This window comes from Oryx dammah, unplaced genomic scaffold, assembly GCF_014754425.2.
Source record: "Oryx dammah isolate SB20612 unplaced genomic scaffold, SCBI_Odam_1.1 HiC_scaffold_18, whole genome shotgun sequence".
In the NCBI taxonomy this organism is placed as follows: domain Eukaryota; kingdom Metazoa; phylum Chordata; class Mammalia; order Artiodactyla; family Bovidae; genus Oryx; species Oryx dammah.
Window position 1 is genome coordinate 71,453,141 of NW_024070202.1, and position 25,240 is coordinate 71,478,380.

At 35.5% G+C, this 25,240-nt stretch overlaps 1 protein-coding gene across 2 annotated transcripts in view; it reads right to left on the reverse strand.

Annotated features, from left to right (window-relative positions):
* The window catches only part of PALS2 (protein associated with LIN7 2, MAGUK family member), a 131,676-nt gene that overhangs the window by 22,784 nt on the left and 83,652 nt on the right, over positions 1-25,240 (reverse strand). Inside the window, exons 3-9 of one of the 2 annotated variants that reach the window (XM_040259767.1) lie at positions 21,386-21,538; positions 17,195-17,347; positions 16,190-16,417; positions 5,561-5,602; positions 3,969-4,100; positions 945-1,044; positions 547-615 (exon numbers count right to left, since the gene is read on the reverse strand). In XM_040259767.1, coding sequence (XP_040115701.1) covers positions 547-615; positions 945-1,044; positions 3,969-4,100; positions 5,561-5,602; positions 16,190-16,417; positions 17,195-17,347; positions 21,386-21,538 — 877 coding nt within the window. The remainder of the gene's footprint in view (positions 1-546; positions 616-944; positions 1,045-3,968; positions 4,101-5,560; positions 5,603-16,189; positions 16,418-17,194; positions 17,348-21,385; positions 21,539-25,240) is intronic. The other variant, XM_040259768.1, reaches the window with a different exon arrangement.

Here is a 25,240-nt window from a genome sequence, read left to right on the forward strand (position 1 = left end):
ACAACCGAAAAGAGTAACTGGTGGGTGTCATATTTATCTGTCTTTAAATCTAAAAAATTTAAGAAAGAATTCTATTAGATAAGGCTAAGATTTGTTTGGTCCAGTACTGTTTTTCCAAAAGTATCATGGATAATGTTATGGTAGAATATGTTTGCCATTAATCATAACACTTTTAACATAGTCATAAAAAGGGATTTTGTTCTGTAGAAATCACATATAAGTTCCTGTCAAAGTTCTTAAAAAAAAATGTTTCAATTGTCACATTGTTCCTTCATTAATACAAGCATAAATCTTAACCAATTCATTTTACTGTAAATTATGCTCATAAAATAAAGTACACTGGTGATAGTACAAGCATGTATATCAGGATTTAAATAATGCCTCCATATTACTGCACTGAGTGTCCACATTGCAGTTCCTTGCAATCAGGTACTAATATGAATTAATTCATTTAAAATTATACATTTAGAACATATGCTACATTGACTAATGATAAAGCTATTTCATAGTTCACTTGGATGTCTCAAAAAAGTATTTAAAACATACCCGCGTTTCTGGTTGTGAGATACATCATCTTTTTCTTTTTTTTGCTACTTATGGTTCCACAAAAAGGTCCTGAAGGATGACAAGGCAAATATAACTTAAACGGTATGTTGGGATATATACATTTCCCTGTGGTATTCTATAAGGCTGGGAGAATTATCTTCCCAGGGTTGCATCCTACAGAGCCGAAATGGGCAAGGGTGAGCTGAGCCACTGAATTCTGATATAATACCAGCAGGTGGCAGAAAGGTATCAAAAAGTTTATTTTTGAGAGCAATACAATGAAGCAGATATTGACTCTAGATATATTTTAAATAAATTAATCTGCTAATTCAGATGAAAGAGGCAAGAGAACGTGGCCACAAAGGGCTACTTATTACTTATTGCGTCGAGTTTGTCACCTGAATTATCCCAGTCTCTTCTAACAAAGGCCTTTCTCTTCTCTTCCAGGAACTGGCTTGGAATGAGACCAGCACTTCCTCCCTCTTTTACATGGCTAGCCTAGAATCAAATTAATGAATTGTATATATCAGTGACTAAAATTTGAGACCACATTCTAATAAGCAGGACAAGCAGAAGTCAGTTAAAAAAAAAAAGTTTGCTCTTAGGAAATGGACCTTGATATTTAAGTCCATGGCGCTGTCAGGATACTGAAAGACCTTGGTACTAAGGAATCAATGGGCACCTAATCAGAGTGCCACCTGGTAGTGAAATTTTAAGACCAAAATACAAAAGCATGCAGGATCTTTAAATTACTAACACCTTATTTATAACAGTAAACTAGTGGGAATGGAAAGGAATAAATGCTGTTCTCTCTATTAGCACTTGTTAGTTAGGTGTTCACTATCATATTAACCCTACTACAGGGGTATTTCCTGAGGCCAAATCAAAGGGGGTGGGGGACAGACAGCACTGGGAGAACAGAGTGGAGGGTTTAATTCATGCTGCTAGGAATCTGAATATCCTGAGAGGAAGAATAAGTTTAAAATGGGTAAAACTTCACCTACTTTGCTCATTATTAGAGAAATGTGAATCAAAACTACAATGAGATTATCACCTCACACTGGTCAGAATGTCCCTCAACAAAAAGTCTACAAACAATAAATTCTGGAGAGGATGTGGAGAAAAGGGAACGCTCTTGCACTGTTGGTGGGAATGTAAATTGATATAGCCACTATGGAAGATGGCACGGAGATTCCTTAAAAAACTAGGAATAAAACCACCATATGACCCAGCAATCCCACTCCTAGGCATATACCCTGAGGAAACCAAAACTGAAAAAGACTCATGTACCCCACTGTTCACTGCACCACTATTTACAATAGCTAGAACATGGAAGCAACCCAGATGTCCATCGAGAGATGAATGGATAAAGAAGTTGTGGTACATACACAATGGAATATTACTCAGCTATAAAAAGGAACACATTTGAGTCAGTTCTAATGAGGTGGATGAACCTAGAACCTATTATACAGAGTGAAGTGAGTCAGAAAGAGGAAGATAAATACTATATTCTAATGCATTTCTATGGAATCTAGAAAAATGGTACTGAAGAATTTATTTACAGGGCAACAATGGAGAAACATACATAGAGAATAGACTTACGAACATGGGAGAGGGGAGGAGAGGGTGAGATGTATGGAAGGAGTAACAAGAAAACTTACACTACCATATGTAAAATAGATATGGAAATTTGCTGTATGCCTCAGGAAAATGAAACACGGGCTCTGTGTTGGGCTGGAGCTGCGGGATAGGGAGGGAATTGGGAGGGAGCTTCAAAAGGGAGGGGATATATGTATACTTATGTCTGATTCATGTTGAGGTTTGACAGAAAACAGCAAATTTCTGTAAAACAATTATTCTTCAATAAAAAATAAATTAATTAAAAAAAAACTTAACTTTTAAACTGAAACCCAAAGTATTTCAAAACAGTGGCTGGAGAACTGGCTCCTAGAGATAGTGGCTTATCGCACAATGTTAGTAACTTTACCCTTACAACTAGAACAGAAAAATCCAGTTATTATTTTTAGCAATTAAAATCTTGAAAAATACATTTTGAGTAACAGATGACAAAAATGCAGAAAGAGACAGATAGATAATGCTGACAGGGTTAGAAGAAAACTGAGAGATGGCATTCAGAGAGAAGGGGGTAGAAAAGAAACTTGGGAAAGTTCAACAAAGGCAACTGTCCATAGAAAGCAGATATTTTTAGATGAGAGTTCTAAGAAATTCAATTGAAACCTCTTGAACTCATGGATTCTGTTTACCGTTTCTTAGTTCTCTCACCACATAGTATACTTATACATTATACTGTCTTAATTTGAAGGACGTATTAGTAAGATTGTTCTTATTGTTATAATTCATCCCCCCTCAGAAGTCAATATAACTTATGAGAGTTAATTTGAATTACTAATGAAAGTTTAGTTGCTCGGTGGTATCCGAGTCTTTGTGATCCCACGGACTGTAGCCTGCCAGGCTCCTCTGGCCATGGAATTCTCCAGGCAAGAATACTGGAGTGGGCTGCCATTCCCTTCTCCAGGAGATTTTCCCGACCCAGGAATTGAAGCTGGGTCTCCTGCATTGCAGTCAGATTCTTTATGGTCTGAGCCACCAGGGAAGCTCCGAGTTTCTAATATCTCAGTTTAATACGGAGTTCAGTGTGGATCCCAGGTCCTTCCCGCTCACCCCTTGCTCCTTAATGAGACTCTCTTCTACTTTGACAGTTTAAGGAATTTTAGACTTTGTTTCTCCAGTTCTGGTTGTTAGTCTCTGTAAACAATTACAAAAACAGACTTATTACTGCTGCTAGAGACTTCTGAAAGCTGTATTAGTGAAAAGGAAAAACAAGAATACTATCACGCACATCTTCTGAAAAATGGAGGGGGAAAAGAAAGTGGTAATACATATCCCTTTCTATACACACAGATTTTAATCCAAAACCAAACACAGATGATAAAGCAAGCCTCCAACTCTCAATAACTGAGGTGGGCAAATAGATTCAAGAATTAAAGAAATTAAATTTTATTTGTCATGAACATACATACAGTGAGAGGAGACAAGAGGAAGACGACTCTACCCATAGTAAAGACTTCTAGTTAAAACAAACACTGAAAAGGGATGACCTCAGGGGAGTTGTTCCTGCTGAGTACTGTATTTTACTGTAATCTTATGTGGAAGAACCGACTGGTCTAGTCTCTAAACAACAGGCTAGTTAATACTGAATTTATTAACAGCTGCTCACAAAGTCCCTCTCAATTTGGTCTTCTGTCCACAAAATTAATAGCCATGAAGCAGGAGCTGTTCATGCAGGGAAAAAAAATCACTGAAACAAATAATAATACTTTCCTCCTGAATATTCAGATATTGGTCAGATCTAAGATTGAAAATAAGAAAGCAGGTGAAGAAATTTTGAGAAGTGTACTAACCTGCCACCAGTTTGGGTCTTCTCTGTTTACAATCTGAAGAATTTCTCCTTTTGAAAACTTCAATCCTGCTTCTTTGCAGGGTATCAGGTTATCATTGTATGGATTATAATCAAAATGACATTTCACAAATACCTAAAATACAGCACAATTAAAAATACTAGAAATGTACCATTTGTCCCTGGATTTTGGAAATTTTTTCAAAGCCTGCGAATTAATTGATAATGTAAATGATAATGTATTTAGTACTTCAACTAAGGAACTTGTTTTTCTTAAATATAAAGTTATTAGAACATTAATAATTGGTATCAGAAAACAAAACAGGAAATAAACATTAGTACTACAATAAATTTTTGTTTCTATCTTTAACTTCTAATCTTAACAGTTTAACAACTGTTTTCTTCCACCTTTCTTGCTTTCTCACTTTCTCCCAATCTTTCCACATGATTGTCCAACCAACAGTGCATAATTTTTATGCAAGTAAATGCCACTTTCTAATTAACATCCTGAACTAATATATGCAGTTAGGTCATATGTTTCAGATATAGTAGGAATGACTTTTTGAAAGGTTCCTAAAGCCAAAATTAAACAGTAAAGGTTCATGTTGAAATCAGACCTGAAATATAGTCAGTAACCTTTTTTAAAAAAAAACAAACTTTCACCCCGCTAATAACATATATTTTTAGTCACATAGATTCACACTGGCCAAAAGTTGTGAGAAAAATAGTTTTCTGGAATTATCCTGCTTTGATGTAAATGATCAGCATCAAATTAATAGTAACACAAATACTAAAAAAGCCTTGAAGCTATTTTCCAATTTAAATTCAAATTGGAATGCAAATTTCTTTAAAATCTGTTTTATTAATAAAACTATGTCAGTTACCATGGTTAGTTATGACCTCTAATATCCAAAATATTTAGTTTATTTAATTTTGAATTCTAGTTAAGCATTTTCAGTATTCAATGGCAAGTTCAGACCAATTACTTTCTTACTACAGACCTTTTCCAGGCATATTTATAGAAATTTAAATTTTATCTTCTCGAGAATTGACTAAGCATTAATCAGCAGGTAAACTAACGAGCAGGAAAACACATAGTTAGTCAAAATAATAATGTTACTTTCCTATGTTTATCATACTTCTATAAATATAACCAAACAGGATATTCAGATAGCACAAGTAGATCCATTACATTATTAGTGTAGTAAAATGGGATTGATGCATATTAAAATAATTTAAAAATAATTAAATTTGAAACATGACAAAAATTTAGTTATTTACAATTAGGTGATTTTGATAGAAGGCATTCAGAATATTTTCAATAACTTTTGAAAGGCTAAATATTAATGCTTAAAAAAAGTCAGTAAGCCAGTAATTTTTTTCCTGATACGCAATTTTAGAAACATCTACAAAGCAAGCATACAAGCAGTATTATGCTCGCTAAAATGTGACACTCGGCTAGCCTGACAGCGGCAGGCAGCTCCGTGCTTTGGCAATGGATAGAAACCAAAAGGATCGAGTGTAATTAGGTAGATTTAGTTGGCTAATAAGACAGAAACGTGGAGTACCACAAAATGTCCTGGAATGACACCATACCTGACGGACGTGTGCTGGATGCCTCTCCATACTGATGCAACTCTAAAAATATATTTTTGATTGCATAAATAAAGCCAGACTTTAAACTGATAATAAATTAAATAAATATAAACAAACTACTGGCTCATTTTCATTTCAATCACTCGGTAAAGCAACTACTTCCCTAATTAAATGTCCAAAGGGTATAATACCTGAAAATTATAAATGATAGAAGCAAAAGTTAGTGGAGATGAGGTAAAGATGAAGGAGGGATATGTAAAAGTTGTAAAAAAAAAAAAATACTTGGATACTCCTTATTTCTTATAAAAAGCTGTATTGGAGGAATAGTAAGAGAATCCTATCATCTAACCATGAATGTGTCTATTGGTCTTATCTGTGGGTCAGATAAGCCCTTTGTAACAAAAGGCTTAGACTTTCTCAGTTAGCCCAAATTTCAAATATTCACTTCCCTACTCATCAAATGGTGCTGGAAATATCATTTGTGAAACAAACCACATCTCTTAAATGTACATGATTTCTAGAAGAAACAATTCTCATTTTTCTCATTAACCAAATTAGTTTTGGGATATTACTCTCATGCTCCAAACACTCAGATTATATTAGTTTTACTCTGACCTTTGAAAATTTGTCTGAAAAATCAATTAACCCCAACCTTTGATCTAAACATTTTGCAATGGCCTTTAAATCAGAGATTTGACTAGATTTTGTACAATTATATTTTATTAAGCACATTTAAAAATGTTTCACTAATAAGCTATGGATGTTAACTGTTTATTGGTTAAGAAGTGACTAAACACAATCTGCTAATATATTTCAATCTCATATTCTAATCACTAACAGAACTAAGTGATCAACAAAGGAGATGGAATAGAAAAAAGAAAGTGGCTTTTAAACCAGGAAGCACTCAGAGTATAAAGATAAATTAAAACTATATTATAATAACATTTTCCTCCCATCACATTAGCAGGGATCCAAATATCTGACAACATTCTGTAGATAGGAAAATGCCAATTGACCCACAATCCTAACAGGGTGGTGGAAGAATTGATTTAATCCCTTGAGAGGCCAATGTAGCAATCAACAGCTATCAAAATTACAAAAAACCTCTGACCTAGTAATCCATCTCTGGGAATGTACTCAACAGCAGTGTTAACTCAGATATATGTAAAATGACTTACATAGAAAACTATTAACTATTGATTATTTCTTAATCACAAGTGATTGGAAGCAATCTAATTGTTTAACAATAGGAAGTGAGGACTAGTCTGGAAGTAGGAGAGAGATTTCAACTGAATACGTATTCTTACTTCTTGACTTTTAGAACCTTCTAAATGAAAACTAAGGTCTTATGGTAATGAAAGCGAAGATAAAATGACTCCCCCTTCTGACTAAAATGAAGTAACAAGGACCTATTCTCTAACCTGAGACAACTAAAATATTGGACAAAATATATGAAATGTTTGTCAAGACATCAGACTACAAAGACAGTGATCCTTAAAAAAATGGAAACAAACAAGATGAACTTTACCACTGTCCCAACTAACTGCAGAGAAAAAGTTTCTAGGTGCAATGCAGGAAGGGGGACTCTAAGTGGAAGCCTGATAGTCTCCACCTTGAGGAGGTGAGCTGAGTGACCAGCGCTATCAAAGTGGCCACAGTGCACAAAAAAGAGCAACAGTAAGGAAAGATTGCCCAGAGAAAAAACTTGAGAACTGCAGAGGAGTCCCTCCAGGTTCAGCTGAATAATCAGGTAAAGAGCAGCATTAGTGGGCAAATATATCAGAAGGTCATGTAACGTCAACCAGTTTCTGCTATCACCATTGTGAGTGAAAAAACTTCATAAAATTCATGCCTGCAATGCAGGAGACCTGGGTTTGATCCCTCGGTCAGGAAGATCCCCTGGAGAAGGAAATGGCAACCCACTCCAGTACTCTTGCCTGGAAAATCCCATGGACAGAGAAGCCTGGTAGACTACAGTCCATGGGATCTCAAAGAGTCGGACATGACTGAGCGACTTCACCTTCACTTTCTTTCAGTATTCAAAAGTTTTGCCCTAGACTTAGTCTTACTCTGATTTCGCCTAACAAAACTTATAGAACAAAATCTGAAAGGGTCTGACTGCTCCCTTATAACTATTCTAGAACAAAGCTTGAGAATACTTCTAAGAATAAAAAAATATCAGTACTCATTAAGATAAAATTCAGATCTGGCAGCCCATCAAAAATAACCAGGCATGCAAATAAGCAGGAAAATACAATCTAAAATATGGAGAAAAATAAACCAGTGAAGAGTGACACAGAAATGACAAATAGGACTGAATTAGTAAGCAAGGACATTAAAATAGTTATTTTTAACTTTACATATTGTAGCATATGTTCAAGAAGCTAGAGAAAGCATTCGACATGTTAGGTAGAAACGTGGCAGATATAAAGAAAAAAAAGATTCAGTTCAAATTTCTAGAGATGAAAACAAAAATATCTGAGATGAAAAGTATACCAGATATAATTAACAGCAGATTAGACATCTTAGGGAAAAAAAAAAGAATAATAAATGTGAAGGCATTGCAATAGAAGCTGTCCAACATGAAAAAGTGGGAGAGAACAACACTGAAGAAATGAAAAGAATATCAGTGAGCTACGGGACAGCTTCCAGGAGCCCAACATGAATAGCTCATGCATCACCAAAGGGCAGGAGAAAGTGAGGAACAGAAAAAATACTCGAAGTAGAAACAATAAAAAAAAAAAAAAAAGTCCAAATCTAATGAAAGAAACAGTTTTTCAACAAACAGAGCTGGAAAAATTGGATACCCAGATGCAAAAACAGAAACAGGAAATCCAAACCAATTCTTTGATTCATATCTTATACCCTATACACAAATTTAGAGAAAATGGATCATAGAACAAGATGTGAGTATACAACTAAAAGTGAAAATCTTTATAATCTTGTGTTGTACAAACATTTTTTTTACACAGAAAAAAAGCATGATTCATTTAAAAAAGGACAAATTAGACTTCATCAAAATTAAGAACATCTGCCTTCATATTATACCGCTAAGAGAATGAAGACAAGCCTCACTAGGAAAAAGTCTTTCTAAATCATAATTCCGATAAAGTACTTGTATCAAAACATAAAGAACTCAAAACTAAACAAATAGAAAAAAACAACTCAATAAAAAATGGGTGAAAGATTTGAAGACATTAAAGTTGTCATAACCATGGCAAATAAGCACATGAAAAGATGCTCAATATCAGCAATCATTAGGAAAATGCAAATTAAAATCACCATAAGACACCATCCACCCTTATAAGAATGGCTAAAATTATAAAGACTGACCATACCAAATGTTGGTGAAGATGTGCAATAATTGCAACTTTCATGTAATGTTGGTGAAAATGTAAACTGGTACAACCACTTTTGAAAATAGTTTGGCCATTTCTTTAAAAGTTCAACATACACCTATCAAATGACCCAATACTTCAAGTCTTAGGTATTTACTCAAGGGACTTACATGTAAATGTTTAGCATCTTTATTTATAATAGCCCCAAACTAGAAACAACAGAAATGTTCACTAGCCAGTTAGTGGATAATCCAACCGTGGTTCAGCCATGTAATGGAATACCACATGTCAATAAGAAGGAATCAACTACTGATACACAGGAAAACATGGGTAAATCTCTCAAATAATTATGTTGAATGAAAGAAGTCAGATTTTTTTTTTTAAAAAGCAAAATCAAAGGATTCATGTTGTATGAACCCATTTATATAAAAATACAGAAAATATAAACTAGTTTATAGTGACAGAAGAGCAGTACTTGCCTGGCATGAAGGTTGGGATAAGGAGCAGGCAGGAAGGATTACAGTGAACCCAGGAAAACTTCTAGGGGTGACAGAGATGTTCACTATCTCAACTGTACTGAGGGTCTCATGCATACATAATATGTCCACATTCATTAATTACATACTTTAAGTGTATGCTATTTCTATGAACTTTACCTCAAAGATATTTTTAAAAAGTAAAAATAAAAAATCAAAGTACTGACAAAATAAAATACTGTACAGAAATATGCTGTGCCTGTGCAAATGGTAGCAGTTAGTAGAAGAAATCAAATGTGAAAGCCTGGAGAAACATCTCCACCATGACCTTTGTCATAAAACAGAAAGAGGCTGGTAATTCATTTGGGAATGTGTTGGTTGAACATGGTACAAGTGCTGCACACACACTCTCAGCCTCAAACCATAGTTTCAGGTCCACCTGAGTTTGCATCTAAGTAACAGTATAAGTATAGTAAGTGACAAGGTAGTGAATGCAATGATCAGAGTTGCTAAGAAGTTCTCTAAGATAATAACAGATACGCTATTTTTCCAAAGATTTTCAAAGTGCATGAATTCCACCTACTCAAATGCACACATACAAACAACATATTTTGAAATCAGCAAGGAAACTATACATTTGGTTTAAAAAGCTCTGAGGGGCAATTCATACTCCTATATGGTAAATAACCATACGTGGGTCACATTCTGTTAGTATAAACCAATAAATAAACCTATGCCGATCTGAATCATACTAATAATTCTTAATTTACACTACACTTGAGTCATTGGTCCATGCAAGGTCTGCTTTTGTTTTTTAATCTTGTTAGTTTTAATAATGGAATAAACAGTCATGAGCTTACCATATAAAACAGAAGCTAGAAACCTACACAGTCCTCCTGCCCACATTCCATTCCCTTGCACTGCCCTGGCTTCCCCAAACTCAAAGGTAACCCTCATCCTGAATCTTGTGTTCACAAATTCTTTGCTTTCCTTTTTGTAAGTTTTATTAAACCTATATATAATCTTCAAAAATACACAGCTATTTAAAATTTTTAAAAGATAGTATTATGCTGTATGCATGTGCTCTTTTGGGGAACTAACATGCTTATCAACATGTTTCCAGCTACACACATATTGCTCTAAAAAATTACATGTCTTAGTATGTGGAAACTTTCAGCCTTGATAATGCTAAACCTTTTGCCCGCCAAGGTGGTTATCCCAACTTACACTGCAACCAGCAATGTAGAAGAGAGAGTCTAGATTCACATCTATATTTTTTTGCAACTGAATGGTATAAAATGGTATCTCACATTGTGATTTTAAATATCTCTTCGCATGTTTACTGACCATGTATCCCCTTTTACTTGATTAGTGTACGGACAGTAAATAGGAACACATTTTCACGTATTATCCCTATGAATTAACACTTTCACTGAATAGTCTTTTTCTCACTGAAAGACATATCAGCTCTGTGAGATATCAAAGTAATGTGTATGTGTAGATCTCTTTCTGAACTCTCTCTTCCACTGCTCATTCTGTCTAATCCTATGCCAATACCACATATATTAATTCTTACACATTAATAATAAGCTCCTATTTCTGCTTTTCTGCCTCAAGTGTCTTAGCTATGCATCTTATCAAATACCAAGAAAAATCTTATTGAAATTTTCATTGGAATTAAACTGAATCTACAAGTCAATTTGAGGAAAATTGATATCTTCATAATACTGTTTTCCTGTCCATGAACATGATATATCTATTTAGATCTTAATTTTTTTGTGCATGGAGGTAAATATTTTTATTAGGTTATTTCTAGACATAAATGTGACATTCTCGATTATAAATGATGTCTTAGTTACATCTATAGATGTCTGCTGATGGCATATATAAATGAAACTGACTTTTGTATATTAATCTTATTTCAAAGCATTCTGCTAAATCATTTCTAGTAATTTATAGTTCAGGGAGGGTTTCAGTTAAAAAAATATTATTTGAAAATAATGTTTTATGTTCTTCTTTCCAAATCTTCTGCTTTCATAATTATTTCTGTCTTCTTGTGCTTATGGAATTTTCCATAAAATACTGAATATAAATGGTACTAATGAACATCCTTCTCTAGTTCTTAATTTTTTTAAACTAGGCAATGACATTATTAACCCTTGTTTTAAACTTTATGTTCTGGTTTCTTTGGCTCAATTAACTGCAAACAAATAATTGTGTACAAACAAAAATTTAAAAAGCAGCAGTGCCCAAGAGCCTCAGAACTTAAAATACTACAGGTTTCTATATTTAATTACATCCTAAACAAAATTTTTTAGGAGTCAACATTCTTGAAGTTTCTTTTCTTTCTTTTTTTAAAGAAGTTCTGTTTGCCTCACTGTTGGAAGCCTCATCAAAATTCTGAACAAGATCACTCTCCTTCCCAATAGCAAGTGGGGCTTTCCACCCAGCTTCTGCCAGGATTCTGAAAGCTTGTTGACACCAAGCTGGTCTAAGATTTGGGTAGCTTTTCTGTCAGGAGCTTTGTCTCAGCACAGCTGCTAATGGACTGCTGCCAGAAATGTTTGAGCATCAGGACTGTTAAAATGAATCATCACTTACTGGTTTGCAAATATACTTACCTCTTTAAAATCAGAGATAATGTTTATTCTGAATTTTTTTAAAAGAGAATTGAAGATTTTTTTTTATCATCTGTTGTAACAGATATTTGTTATATCATCTGAGGGTGGTTCCTTTTTACCAATGCACAAGTATGCCTGAAGTTTGGCAAGTTTCTCTTTATGGTGGGTTTTTTCCATCTTGGAGTAGAAATGGGACTTCACAGGGGCCCTGGGCTTGGCACTCAAGTAGTCTCAGAAAGACCAGCTTAAAGTCCTGTTCCTAATTTTTAAAAAGAAACGCTTCTAACAGTCAACTATTGAGAATAATGTTTGTTTTAGTTTTTTTTTTTTTTTTTAAATAAGATTAAGGAGGTTCTTTCCTGTTCCCAATTTACTAATCTTAAAAGGCTATGGTACATATACACAATGGAATATTACTCAGCCATTAAAAAGAATACATTTGAATCAGTTCTAATGAGGTGGATGAAACTGGAGCCTATTATACAGAGTGAAGTAAGCCAGAAAGAAAAACACCAATACAGTATACTAACGCATATATATGGAATTTAGAAAGATGGTAACGATAACCCTGTATGTGAGACAGCAAAAGAGACACAGATGTATCGAACAGTCTTTTGGACTCTGTGGGAGAGGGCAAAGGTGGGATGGTAAGGGAGAATGGCATTGAAACACGTAAAATATCATATGTGAAACGAATCGCCAGTCCAGGTTTGATGCATGATACAGTGTGCTTGGGGTTGGTGCACTGGGATGACCCAGAGGGATGGGATGGGGAGGGAGGAGGGAGGAGGGTTCAGGATGGGGAACACATGTACACTCATGGCGGATTCAAATAAATGTATGGCAAAACCAATATAATATTGTAAAGTAAAATGAATAAATTAAAAAAATCATGAACAGGTACTGAATTTTATTGAATTTTCTACTGATATTTTTCTTCTTTAATCTGTTAATTTGTTTGGTTACATATATGAACTTTCTAACATGAAACCATCCTAGCTTGGACACGTTATATTATCTTTTTTATATATCATTAAATTTCATTTGCTAATACATTGTTGAGAATTCTTACATGTACATCGTTGAATGAAATAAAACAAATTTCTTCATATTTTTGTTATGTGGCTCATAATGGCCTTAAATAAAGAGATGGAATTTTAAACAGTCTTTGGAAACCTACATACATGTAAGCTGGAGAACTTCAGAATTAGCTGCAATTTCTAACCCCTCCTGGTCTTCAAATTTAAAAATATAGATTTTGTGCTCTCATGAAAGATTTTGGATTTTTAATAAGTGCCTCAAATGATATTGATAAAGATGATCTATTGACCATGCTTTGAAAGACATAACCCTGGTATGAAGACCTCCTGGCTTCCATCTGCTCTCATGGCAGTTAAGAAATAGAGTTGGTGGAGCTTCCAGTTAGTGAAAGAGTGGCAGAACTGGAGAGGCTAAAAGCCCTTGCTTTCCACTAGTGATACTCTTATAAGAGGAACACAGTGTGCCCAGGACAGTCCTATTCTAGTATAATTAGTAATTATTCCCCCTTTTGCTTTAAAAATATCCCAATTTGGGTGTGTTTTATCTCTCCTGCTGGAAGTTTTTATGTTAGTCCCTTCTTTTTTTATGGTAAGACAGGTCTGAGACCGTCAGGCTTGGATGGAAGGTTAGACCTTCCCCATTTCAATGCCTTCTCCCAGTTCTGAAGGCTAAATAAAAAGCAGATTTTGAGAAGGCACAAGACAGAGAACAATGTATGTCTAAAGACAGGGCTAAAGATCCTTGCATTTCACATAATTCAGGCCATTCACCAGGTGCAGATTCTACAATGGGATTTGAGCCAAAGCCTAGCTACTGATATTACAAAAAATTTTCCATAAAAGTCCATTATAGTCATGGTGAGCTGGTAGGAATTCTGAAGTTTGAACCACAAGGGGTTAAAAAAAAAAGTCTAACTATCACAACTAATGTATAATTTAAAAAAAAAATAAATCTTAAGTCCTACTTTTCCAATCTACTTAGGTGCCAACTGAGGAATAAAGCTAGTCTGAGAGACACTAGCTATTTAAAATGTCTAATTTCTAATGCCATTTCTCTTATGATTCTTTTCCTTGAAAAGACAAGGTCTCTATCCTTTATTTAAACAAAAGTTCACAACAAGCCTATATATTTTCAGAAATCCAATTTGCATGCTAAAAATTCATGACTGACTATTCTTACTCTCCCAAAGAACAATATAAAGCAGGTATTCAACACAGGTTATTTCTAAGACTTTTATAGAAATAGACATACTAGTCTTTTAAATTATCATATTAACAATATTAAAATAAGTATAATGGCAGCATCTTATGTACAAGTCCTGCAGTTTTACTCATACTTGGAACAAATTTCTAGAAAACCTAAATAATTAAAGGCATCTAAAACACTGATAAATATTTCCTATGTCTACATTATTTGGATTTGAAAACCCTCTCAAGTTTCAACATGCTTATCTGAAGTGTTAACTGTTCCTTTGCAATTATCTCATCACTTTTTTCTTCTTTACCATTTCTTTGGAATTACACCACCACCTCATTACCACCATCACAACAATAGCAGCAGCTATGGGCTGGCATGCAGCTATGGGCTGGCATGGGCTGGGCTGACAGGTGCTGCTGAATTAACTTCTTTGATCCTTACAGTAATCTTGTGAGAAAAGAAATACTAACTATACAGATGAGAAAACGAAAACAGAGAGGATAAGCTAGTAAGTGGTGGCACAGTTATTTGAAACAAAGCAGTCATAACAGCCTTCCTAAGAATTGCCTTTCACAAATTATCTCACACTTTCAAAAATCTGCTTCCTGGCTACACAATCTCATCTCTCTTCTTTTTAAAATTCACTCAACATAATGAGGTTAGTGACCACTGTCATTAAAACACTGCCATGCTTAATAATCTGTTTTACCTAAAAATCAGTTACAAAACGAAGAGCAAATGGTACAAACCAAGGTGTGTTCAAGATTCTTTTCAGTTTGAACCCATCCTCTCTTTCTGGCCTCATTCTCTGTTTAGCCCATCACTGGAACACTAAGCTAGAGGTGATCAGGACTACATGCTTATTTTCCTCTTGGAACATGAGGAACATGAGGGCTTGGAACAGGACATGTGTCAGAATTGTTTGCTAATTAATGACAAAAAGTCTTTAAGGTTTTTCTCATATTAGCTGCAGGTTACCGAAATGCCAGGGTCCAAAAATCACTGCACAAGGTGAGTTTAAGCCAAAAAGTTGGCTTAAAACTCAACATTTGAAAAACTAAGATCATGGCATCTGGTCCCATCACTTCATGGCAAATAGATTGGGAAACAATGGAAACAGTGAGACTTTATTTTCTGGGGCTCCAAAATCACTGCAGATGCTGACTACAGCCATGAAATTAAAAGACGCTTGTTCCTTGGAAGAAAAGCTATACCAATCTAGACAGCAAATTAAAAAGCAGAGACATTACTTTGCAAACAAAGGTCTGTCTAGTCAAAGCTATGGTTTTTCCAGTAGTCATGTATGGATGTGACAGTTGGACTATAAAGAAAGCTGAGTGCCAAAGAATTGATGCTTTTGAACTGTGGTGTTGGAGAAGACTGTTGAGAGTCCCCTGGACTGCAAGGAGATCCAACCAGTCCATCCTAAAGGAAATCAGTCCTGAATATTCATTGGAAGGACTGATACTGAAGCTGAAACTCCAATACTTTGGCCACTTGATGTGAAGAATCGACTCATTTGAAAAGACCCTGATGCTGGGAAAGATTGAAGGCAGGAGGAGAAAGGGAAGACAGAGGATGAGACGGTTGGATGGTATCACCAACTCAATGGACATGAGTTTGAGCATACTCCAGGAGTTGGTGATGAACAGGGAGCTCTGAAGTGCTGCAGTCTATGGGGTCACAGATAGTCAGATGACACAGCTGATGACTGAACTGAACAGAGGGTTCATGGTATTCACAAAGAGATTTCTTAAGTGAGTTCCTTTTGAATAGTAAAATAATGTTTAAAAATACCAAGAATTCACCCATGACAAAATAAGGCACTTTAGAACAATTAAACCAGACAGTTTTTTCTCTTCTCTTTAGCAAAAAAGTAGCAACTGGTGGTTACATCCAACAGTGTCATTTTTTAAAAAAAGAATTCTGAGTATTAGCATGAATTTTATTACTAACCTGTTGAGGAATAATGGTATCTCTATAGCTTGGTAAAATCTTCAGGGTGACGCTTCCACTAATATTTTTCAGTAATTCTTGTAATTCCTTTGGGTTGTTTCCAACTTCATGGCCATTGACTTCTTTAATGATATCTCCCACATGAAGCAGACCCTGACGGTCTATCATCCCTCCATGGAGGATTCGGGCAATTACCAGATCATTATTTTCAACCCTAAATGTTACACCCTGAAGAAAATAAGTAATGGAATTACTGATTTTAGGTTTTTAGGAAGAAATCGTAAATATTCCTGAATATGTATATATAAGAAAATAATTCTAAAAATGAGTAAATCATTCCTACTTTTCCCATGTTCACTCGTAACTCAATACTCCAATCTCATTAAACCATGTACAACTGTGACAACATACACCATCCCTTAAGAAAAGGACTTCCACGGCAAGAGTAACCTTGAAAATTAAACACATCTTAGGCTGCATTCCACAAGATGTGACAAGCTCAAAGGAGCAAGCAATGTATTTGTGCATTCTGGTGGCCTTGTTCCTGGTGTTTTTTCTTCTCACTTCACTGTTTTCATTGTCAGAGCCCAGAAATGCGATGTTAGCATGAAACTGTAAACATTTACTTACAGAATCCTACCAATGTTTTCAATTTTTAATAACAACGTTCTGCTGCATTTTGCTAGTATATATAATTAGCAAGCAACCTCAATTCATTTCTTCAAAGGGTACAGGAAAAAAATAGTTATCCTCTGAAATTTTTTCTACTCACTGGCAAACTTCTTCTCTCCTCTATTTCAGTTTAATTTTGGTTTAATTCTGCATGTTAAATCAAGTTGAGAGTATCACCTGTGTATTTTATACACAAGCCAAGGAAGACTGATGAAACAAACATGAGTAAAGTTTTCATAAGGATATAAATTATGAAAGAAAAAAATGAGATAGAGACTCAGTCACGAGTATGTAAGACTTCAGATTTAAGAAGGCACTGACTGATCAACTCACCAGTGGTTCCCCAGCCCTTTTGTGAATACCAAGAATACGAATGGCATCTACTGGTAATAACTGATTATTGATAGAAGAATTATTCATTTCCGGGCTTGATGGAGGTGACTCGTAACACTTTGATGCCACAATATCATGGGCCTCCAAGAGTGACTAGAAGGATTCAAAACAGTCTGTGGTTATTGATTACAGACAGAATAAATTATTAAAAGTAGCAGCTCATTATTTCAAGGCATTAATTGGTAATTTTTCATCATTTCATGAAAATAGTATAAAAGACTGAAGAAAAATTACAAAGAAAAAACTCACAAATTCATATATTAAGGATTATTCCTATAAATTATGGAAGCTACTTAAATCACTAACCTGGGCTGCTTAATTTTTACCCTATACACTCTTAGGCAATATTACCCATTCCTGTAACTTGAACCACTACTGAGAACTCCCTTGATCCAGATCTCTCTCATCAGCTTCAGTTCAGTTCAGTCGCTCAGTTGTGTCCGACTCTTTGTGACCCCATGAACCGCAGCACACCAGGCCTCCCTGTCCATCACCAACTCCCGGAGTTCACTCAGATTCACGTCCATCGAGTCAGTGATGCCATCCAGCCATCTCATCCTCTGTCGTCCCCTTCTCCTCCTGCCCTCAATCCCTCCCAGCATCAGAGTCTTTTCCAATGAGTCAACTCTTCACATGAGGTGGTCAAAGTACTGGAGTTTCAGCTTTAGCGTCATTCCTTCCAAAGAAATCCCAAGGTTGATCTCCTTCAGAATGGACTGGTTGGATCTCCTTGCAGTCCAATGGACTCTCAAGTCTTCTCCAACACTACAGTTCAAAAGCATGAATTCTTCGGTGCTCAGCCTTCTTCACCGTCCAACTCTCACATCCATACATGACCACAGGAAAAACCATAGCCTTGATTAGATGGACCTTAGTCGGCAAAGTAATGTCTCTGCTTTTGAATATGTTATCTAGGTTGGTCATAACTTTTCTTCCAAGGAGTGAGCGTCTTTTAATTTCATGGCTGCAATCACCATCTGCAGTGATTTTGGAGCCCCCCAAAATAAAGTCTGACATTGTTTCCACTGTTTCCCCATCTATTTCCCATGAAGTGATGGGACCGGATGCCATGATCTTCATTTTTTCAATGTTGAGCTTTAAGCCAACTTTTTCACTCTCCACTTTCACTTTCCTTAAGAGGCTTTTTAGATCAGCTTCAGACTCATATGTTAAAAATCTGCCCACAACTGGCCAAGAGTCATGATAATTTGAAAAATCAAAACAAAACAAAGGATTATATACGATTGAAACATAGTGAATTAATGAAAACTCCATAAGTTCACAATGCTACTTAAAAAACAGGACTGAAAAAAATCTCATTTGTTACCATTTGATACTGCCCTTTTAAACAATTCTTTACTGTTAAAATAGGCAAAGGGAAGAAGCTGGCATTTCCCTAACTTTTCAGTTGGAAATGCATTGTAGGTTAACTAAACAGCTCAGCTGATGAGGAAAAACTCTATACAAGCAGACCAGCTAAGAATGAGAGAATTTGAAAAATGTCATTTTGCAACCTCTAATGAAAATATTGAGTCAGGCAAGGATTATTAATTTGAGCTCATCAGTAACTAAATGGTTGAAAGGAAACAGCATTTGTATAATGCCAGAATAATAACACACTAGATTACTTCTTAGTGGAAAGGCTTTCAAGGGTAGGATTTGGCTGTCATTGCCCTTGATCAAGGGATTAATCTCAGCATAAAGAGTGATGGGGCAACGTGTGGCTGAACCCCTTCACTATTCACTTGAAACTATTACAACATTGTTTGTTAATTGGCTAGGACAGAGGAGCCTGGCGGGCTATAGTCCATGGGGTCACAAAGAGTCAGACACAAGTACGTGACTAACACACTCACCCCCAATACAAAATTAAAAGTTGAAAAAAAAAAAATTTCAATTCAGAGAAAAAGAAGAGTGATGGGCCAACCAGATATTATACATCATATGATGCAGATTAATTTACATTGTATCACCTTACTTAAGATGCATCCTGCGTGCAAGCTAAGTTGCTTTAGTCATGTCCAACTCTTTGTGATCCTATGGACTGTAGCCCACCAAGGCTCTCTTGTCCATGGGATTCTCCAGGCAAGAATACTGGAGTGGGTTGCTAGGCCTTCTCCAGGCGATCTTCTAGACCCAGTGATTGAACCTGTGTTTCTGAAGTGTTCTGCACTGCAGGAGGGTTCTTTATTTACCACTAGTGCCACCTAGTAAGACCAAGATGCATCCTAGTTTCAAATATAACTTAAGCCACTTCTGTTTATAAGAAATAGGATAACTAAACAACATAGCAGGAAAGCACACAAGTAAACCCAAGGAGTGGATTCTGCAGGATAATGGCCTAGTCTGGTCTCTCTAGCAGGTCAACATCATAATCAAGGGAGAAAGGGATGGTCTAACTAATGCCACATATGGACCTAATTTGAAAATTCATACATACAAACCAGCTGTAAAGAATATTTTGTGTAAAATGCACTGCATGTTACAGAGGTCTACTGAAATGGAAACGTGGAAGTCAATGGCTGAAAAAAGGGTAAATTACAAAACAGCTTATGCAAAATAATTGTAGTCAGTAAAGAAAAAAAAACATATGTATATTTATGAATAGAAAAAATATGGAGAAATATGCACCATGGTAGTATAGTGGTGATTTGGGTAATAAAAATGCAATATCTTAATTTCTGCATTTTTACTTGCTGCTATTTACAAGTTTATATATAGTTTTTAGACCTCATATAAATTTATGCATTAAATTTTATACTTACATAAAAAATATAGCACGCTTGCAAAGTTCTACTAGATGCATGCTTCTACGATACCACAAACTTAACATGGCCAGTTACTTTATCATTAGCATGCCCAAAATAGCCCTCCTAGAGTGTTCCTTATCTCAGTAGATGCCATCAATTGTTTGTCAGAAATCCTGTCCTTATCAGCTTCCCATATTTCTCTTCTGTGGCTGTCACATGTAATCACTCACTAAGCCCTATTGATTTTACAGCTTAAAACTTGAAAATCCTCACATTTCCCACTATCTATGCTGCCATTGCAACTTCTCACCTTGGCACAAAACCATATAGCTCCACAATCTGACCTCTCCCTGTTTAATAACTTCCCCCACCTCTATCCCTACCCAAGGTTTCCCAATGTCCTCTGGATAAAGTTCAAGTATCTTAGTATGCATTTAAGGCCTCAATTAACTGGCCCCTGCATAATGGTGTCTCTGACATGTGTTTCTGTTTTTTGTACTTAAGATATAGATTTATGTTGGAACCATCTCACTATATATTTACATAATTTTTGCAGTAACATGGTTAGAGAGTCATGGAAAATCTTGAGGAGAAGCATAGGGGTGCTGCCATTTGATTTTTAATGCTAAGATTTGCAGTGACAAGAAGGTGACACTTTATTCTTCTATCTCACGACCACTTATTCAACAGTCCATTCTTTCTCCACTAAAATATAGTGTCTCATAAATCAAGCTGCCATTTGTCTGAGGATGTATTTCTGGGGTTTCTCTTCTCTTCAGGTAATCTATTTTTCTAATACTGCCCCAATTCCAAACTGTCTTAATTATAGATTTCTAAGAAATCTCCACTTTCTCTCTTCTGAAACTGATTCATCTTTGGTAAACTGATTAACTCTTCACCTACACAAATGCTTAAATTGCATTTATTTTTTGTCCCTGTGGAAAGTATGTCATTGTTTCTATCCCCTACAGCTCTCTCTTGTTCTAAGGTCATCAGCTGCAACGTAGTCTTAGAAGCAATATTGAAAAGGCATATCACCGGTCACAAGAAGGGCTGGGAAACAGTGGTATTAAGGAAGAAAAATCCACTATCACCATGAGAAAAGTGTCCCAAGCGTGTGGTCTGATGGTGAAGTAGTTATTTTTTTTAATTACACAAAGAAAAGTCCATTCTAATGCATTTCTTTGACAGACACTGTACATCTGTATAGTATGTGTATCTGTTTATGTAGCATAAGCATATGAGGATATTAAAACATCTAAGTTGGAATTTGTAAAATATGGCCCTAAATCTTTCAAAAACTTCATCTTAAACAGAAACTACTAAAAGAATATTTTGGGAATACAGGGGACTTGGAAAGAAGAGAATAGAGAAAGTTTACCTGGAAGTGAGGCTCTTTGAGTATACCAACCAGTTCTGCCACATTTTCATCCACATTTATTAGAGGGGTGATATCTTCGAGAATTTCATTGACTAATTCCAAGTTATTATCACTGACAGCTTCTAGTTTTGAATCTTCTAGCCTCTCATGAGCCTGAAAAAATACCAGTATATTAAAATAATAATACATACTGCTTTGCTCAGACTGTGGTTTTCTTCTTGAAAACTTTTGAAAGTTTTAAAAGATGTTACTTGATGGTTTGATCTACTGACTGAAACTGAACCTTTCAATCAGAGGTAATATACAGATTTCATAGTAAATGTTATTATGCAATATGATAAACCTTGGCCTCTATTCCTACCCTAAAAATAATGGAAAACTCATTTTTATAACTAAACTATGGAACAACTGAATAGGCCAATGATAATTTTAAGTTTTAAAAATGTACTATATTTCCTACCCAACAGAATTTCCTAATGACATTCTAGTTTAGGCTCAAATGATACTGTTTATGCTTTATTTTGGAGAAGGAAATGGCAACCTGCTCCAATACTCTTGCCTGGAGAATCCCATGGACAGAGGAGCCTGGCAGGCTACAAGTCCATAGGGTCGCAAGAGCTGGACATGACTTAAGGGATTAAATGACTAAACCATGCTTTATTTGATGATTAAGCATAATAAAAATAAGGGCATAATCATGATATGGATTATCATTTAAAAAACAATGAAAATCATTTTGAGAACCCCATAATCCTAAAGTTACAATTTTCCATTTTGAAAATTCAGCAAAAAGGACAACTCAGGAAAGGCAACTCTTGAACTTTTCCACAGAAAATGAACCATCAATTACATTGTCCTAGGAAATAAATAGTTCTAATTATTCTAATAGTGGGAGTAAAGCAGAGTTTTAAATTCAAACTCAGAATGAACACTAAACAGTCTGTATCTTTTAATTGTTGATTTTCTGATAAATAGTTGCTGTCTGATTTTGAAGACAAGTAAAGCATAATTTATTTGGCCTCATCTTAGGGCATGTGGGATCTTGTGTCCCTGACCTGGTACTGAACCTGCACTCACTGCATTGGAAGCACAGAGTTTTAACCACTGGACTATCAGGGAAGTCCCCTGGTGGCTCAGGTGGTAAAGAATCTGCCAACAATGCAGGAGACTCAGGTTCGATCCCTGAGTCAGGAAGATCTCCTGGAGAAGGGAAGAGCTACTCACTCCAGTATTCTTGCCTGGAGAATTCTGTGGAGAGGGGAGCCTGGTGGGCAATAGTCCATGCAGTTACAAAGAACTGGACATGACTGAGCAACTAATACCTTAGAGGAAAAGCATAATTATAAATATATTTAATTTAGAAATGAAACCTTGTAAGATGACAAGTTTTACCCTTAATATTTTAAGTTCCAGTTCTGTGAGTGAAGGAAAAAATTTCAAATTTCAAGTGGTTACAGTATTGTTTAAACGTTATCTGATACCTATAATACTGTACATGTTATTTCTACCATACAGTGTGGATCCTTCAGAATTCTAATACACCTTCTACTTCTTTTATTTTAAAATATTTTATTAAAAAACTAATTTCACACATATCAATGTAAAATTGTTAATGAGCTATCTCACATTCTTGGTTTTTGTATCTCATCTTCTAAATCATACACCTTCTAATTTTAAAAATGCATTTTTTTTCATTTAAATATATTTTTCAGATAATTCACAACAATGACATAAATTTAAGTGGAATAGAGGGGCTATTAGCAACATTTTAAAGGAATACCTCCAAAGAAGAAATTTTAAGTCATATGAAATAAAACAATAAGAAGAAACTATAATTGTTATGAAACAAAATTGTCAAAAGACCAAGTGTAATTAAATAAAGCAATGAGTTTCTATTAGATTTAGATATGAAAAATGTTAAAATGACTAGGGAATGCCACTAAGAGCGAGAACAGGTAAATCTATAATTTTCTTAAAGCGTAACAGAAGCCTGATAAAGACAGGATGATGAGAACATTTAACATATCATGGAATGATTATAACCACTGAGGAAAAAAAAAATAATACACACAACTACTTAACTCATAAAACAAGCTGGAAATACTTTTTTAATTTAGTTTATTTATTCATTTATTTTTTGGCTAGGCTAGGTCTTATCGGTGCTGTGCACATGCTTTCTTCAGTTGCAGAGAGTGGGGGCTACTTTCTAGTTGCAAGAGTTTCTCATTGCGGTTGCCTCTCCTGTTGTGGAGCACAGGCTTCAGTAGCTGTGGCTTATGGGCTTCAGAGCGCAGGCTCATTAGTTGTGGTGCGCAGGCTCATTAGTTGTGGTACCCAGGCTCAGTTGCCCTGTGGCATGTGGGATCCTCCCCGACTAGGGATCCAACTAGTGTCTCTCACACTGTAAAGTAAATTCTGAACCACTGGACCAGCAGGGAAACCCTTGCTAATTGTTTTAATATAAATATTTGTTGTTTAAAAAAAAATTTAATTTAGCATGATTAATCTTGCAAATAGTCTTAATACTCTAATGATAGTATACGAAAGCTTAAAAAAAGGAAGAAAAGAACTTGAGCATTTATTGAGGGCTTTTGTTTTGTGCCAGTAAATATATTCTAAGTTCAGTATCAGAGTGTAGTCAGCTAAGGTAGGTATGTTGTTATCATCCTCACCTTACAGACACAGACCCTGATGATGCAAAATGAGATAAAGTGACTGCCTGAGTTCACAGTACTGGTAAGCAACTAAGTGAGATAGTCCAACATCATCAAATTTGAGCTCTTACCTATTAAATCTTATTCAACTTTTTGATTATACAGTAAGCTACCCTATCATCATCTTACAGTTAATTTTTTAATCTAAAATATTATACATTATTATCAATCATTTAAAAGTGTGACATATGCTCTCACTGACTGCTAGTTGAGTTGTTGCTTCTTAGCATGGCTCTTTCAGTGTAGATGTGCTAAATTATACTCCTATGGTTCAAGAAGACCACCCACACTGTCAATCTCCATTCTTTTGCTCAAAGAGCTATAAAAATTACCTGTTGCTCCAGGTAACAGATGATGACTGCCTTAAAATGTTCAGGTACTAAGCCAATATATTTTCCACAATATCCTATGTTACTTAAGACTTTTTGATTAAATTGAAGTCTTTGGAAAAAATAGAGGAACAGGAAAGATCACTGGCTTGAAAACTCTAATACCTTTCCCTTCCTTTCTATCTTGACCAACCTTATTGTTCCTAAACTGTGAGAGAACAGGAGGGAATGTGGAAAGACTACCAGCGAAAGAGAAAGAGGAAGTCAAGTAGAGGGCAGAAGTATGCTATAAAAATAAATATACCTGAAGGTGTCTGCACATCAACCCTACAGACTGCCTCTATGGTAGGAAAAAAATGTCACTACACAACACATAAATCCTCAGAGAAAGAAAATGTTAAGTGAAACTGCAGCTATAATTAATATAGAAAATCAATTTCTGAAATATAGTTGGGTTCAATTAAGATAAACTTTAGTATTTCCAAGAAAGCAACTATAGGTCAATATTTGTTAATATGTAACTTTTAAAGTTCTAGTATAATGTGAAAGAAATCGAGACCTCAAGTCAAAATTCATTTAGTAGCTTTCAAAAGGCAAGTCAGGGAAGCCTGGTGTGCTGCAGTCTATGGGGTCACAAAGAGTTGGACGCGACTGAACGGACTGACTGACTGATTGGAGCGGCAAGTACCAACTTGAATTTCACTAATCAAACAGGCTTCCCAGATAGAGCTAGTGGTAAGGAACCCACCTGCCAATGCAGGAGACTAAGAGATGTAGGTTTGATCCCTGAGTCAGGAAGATCCCCTGGAGGA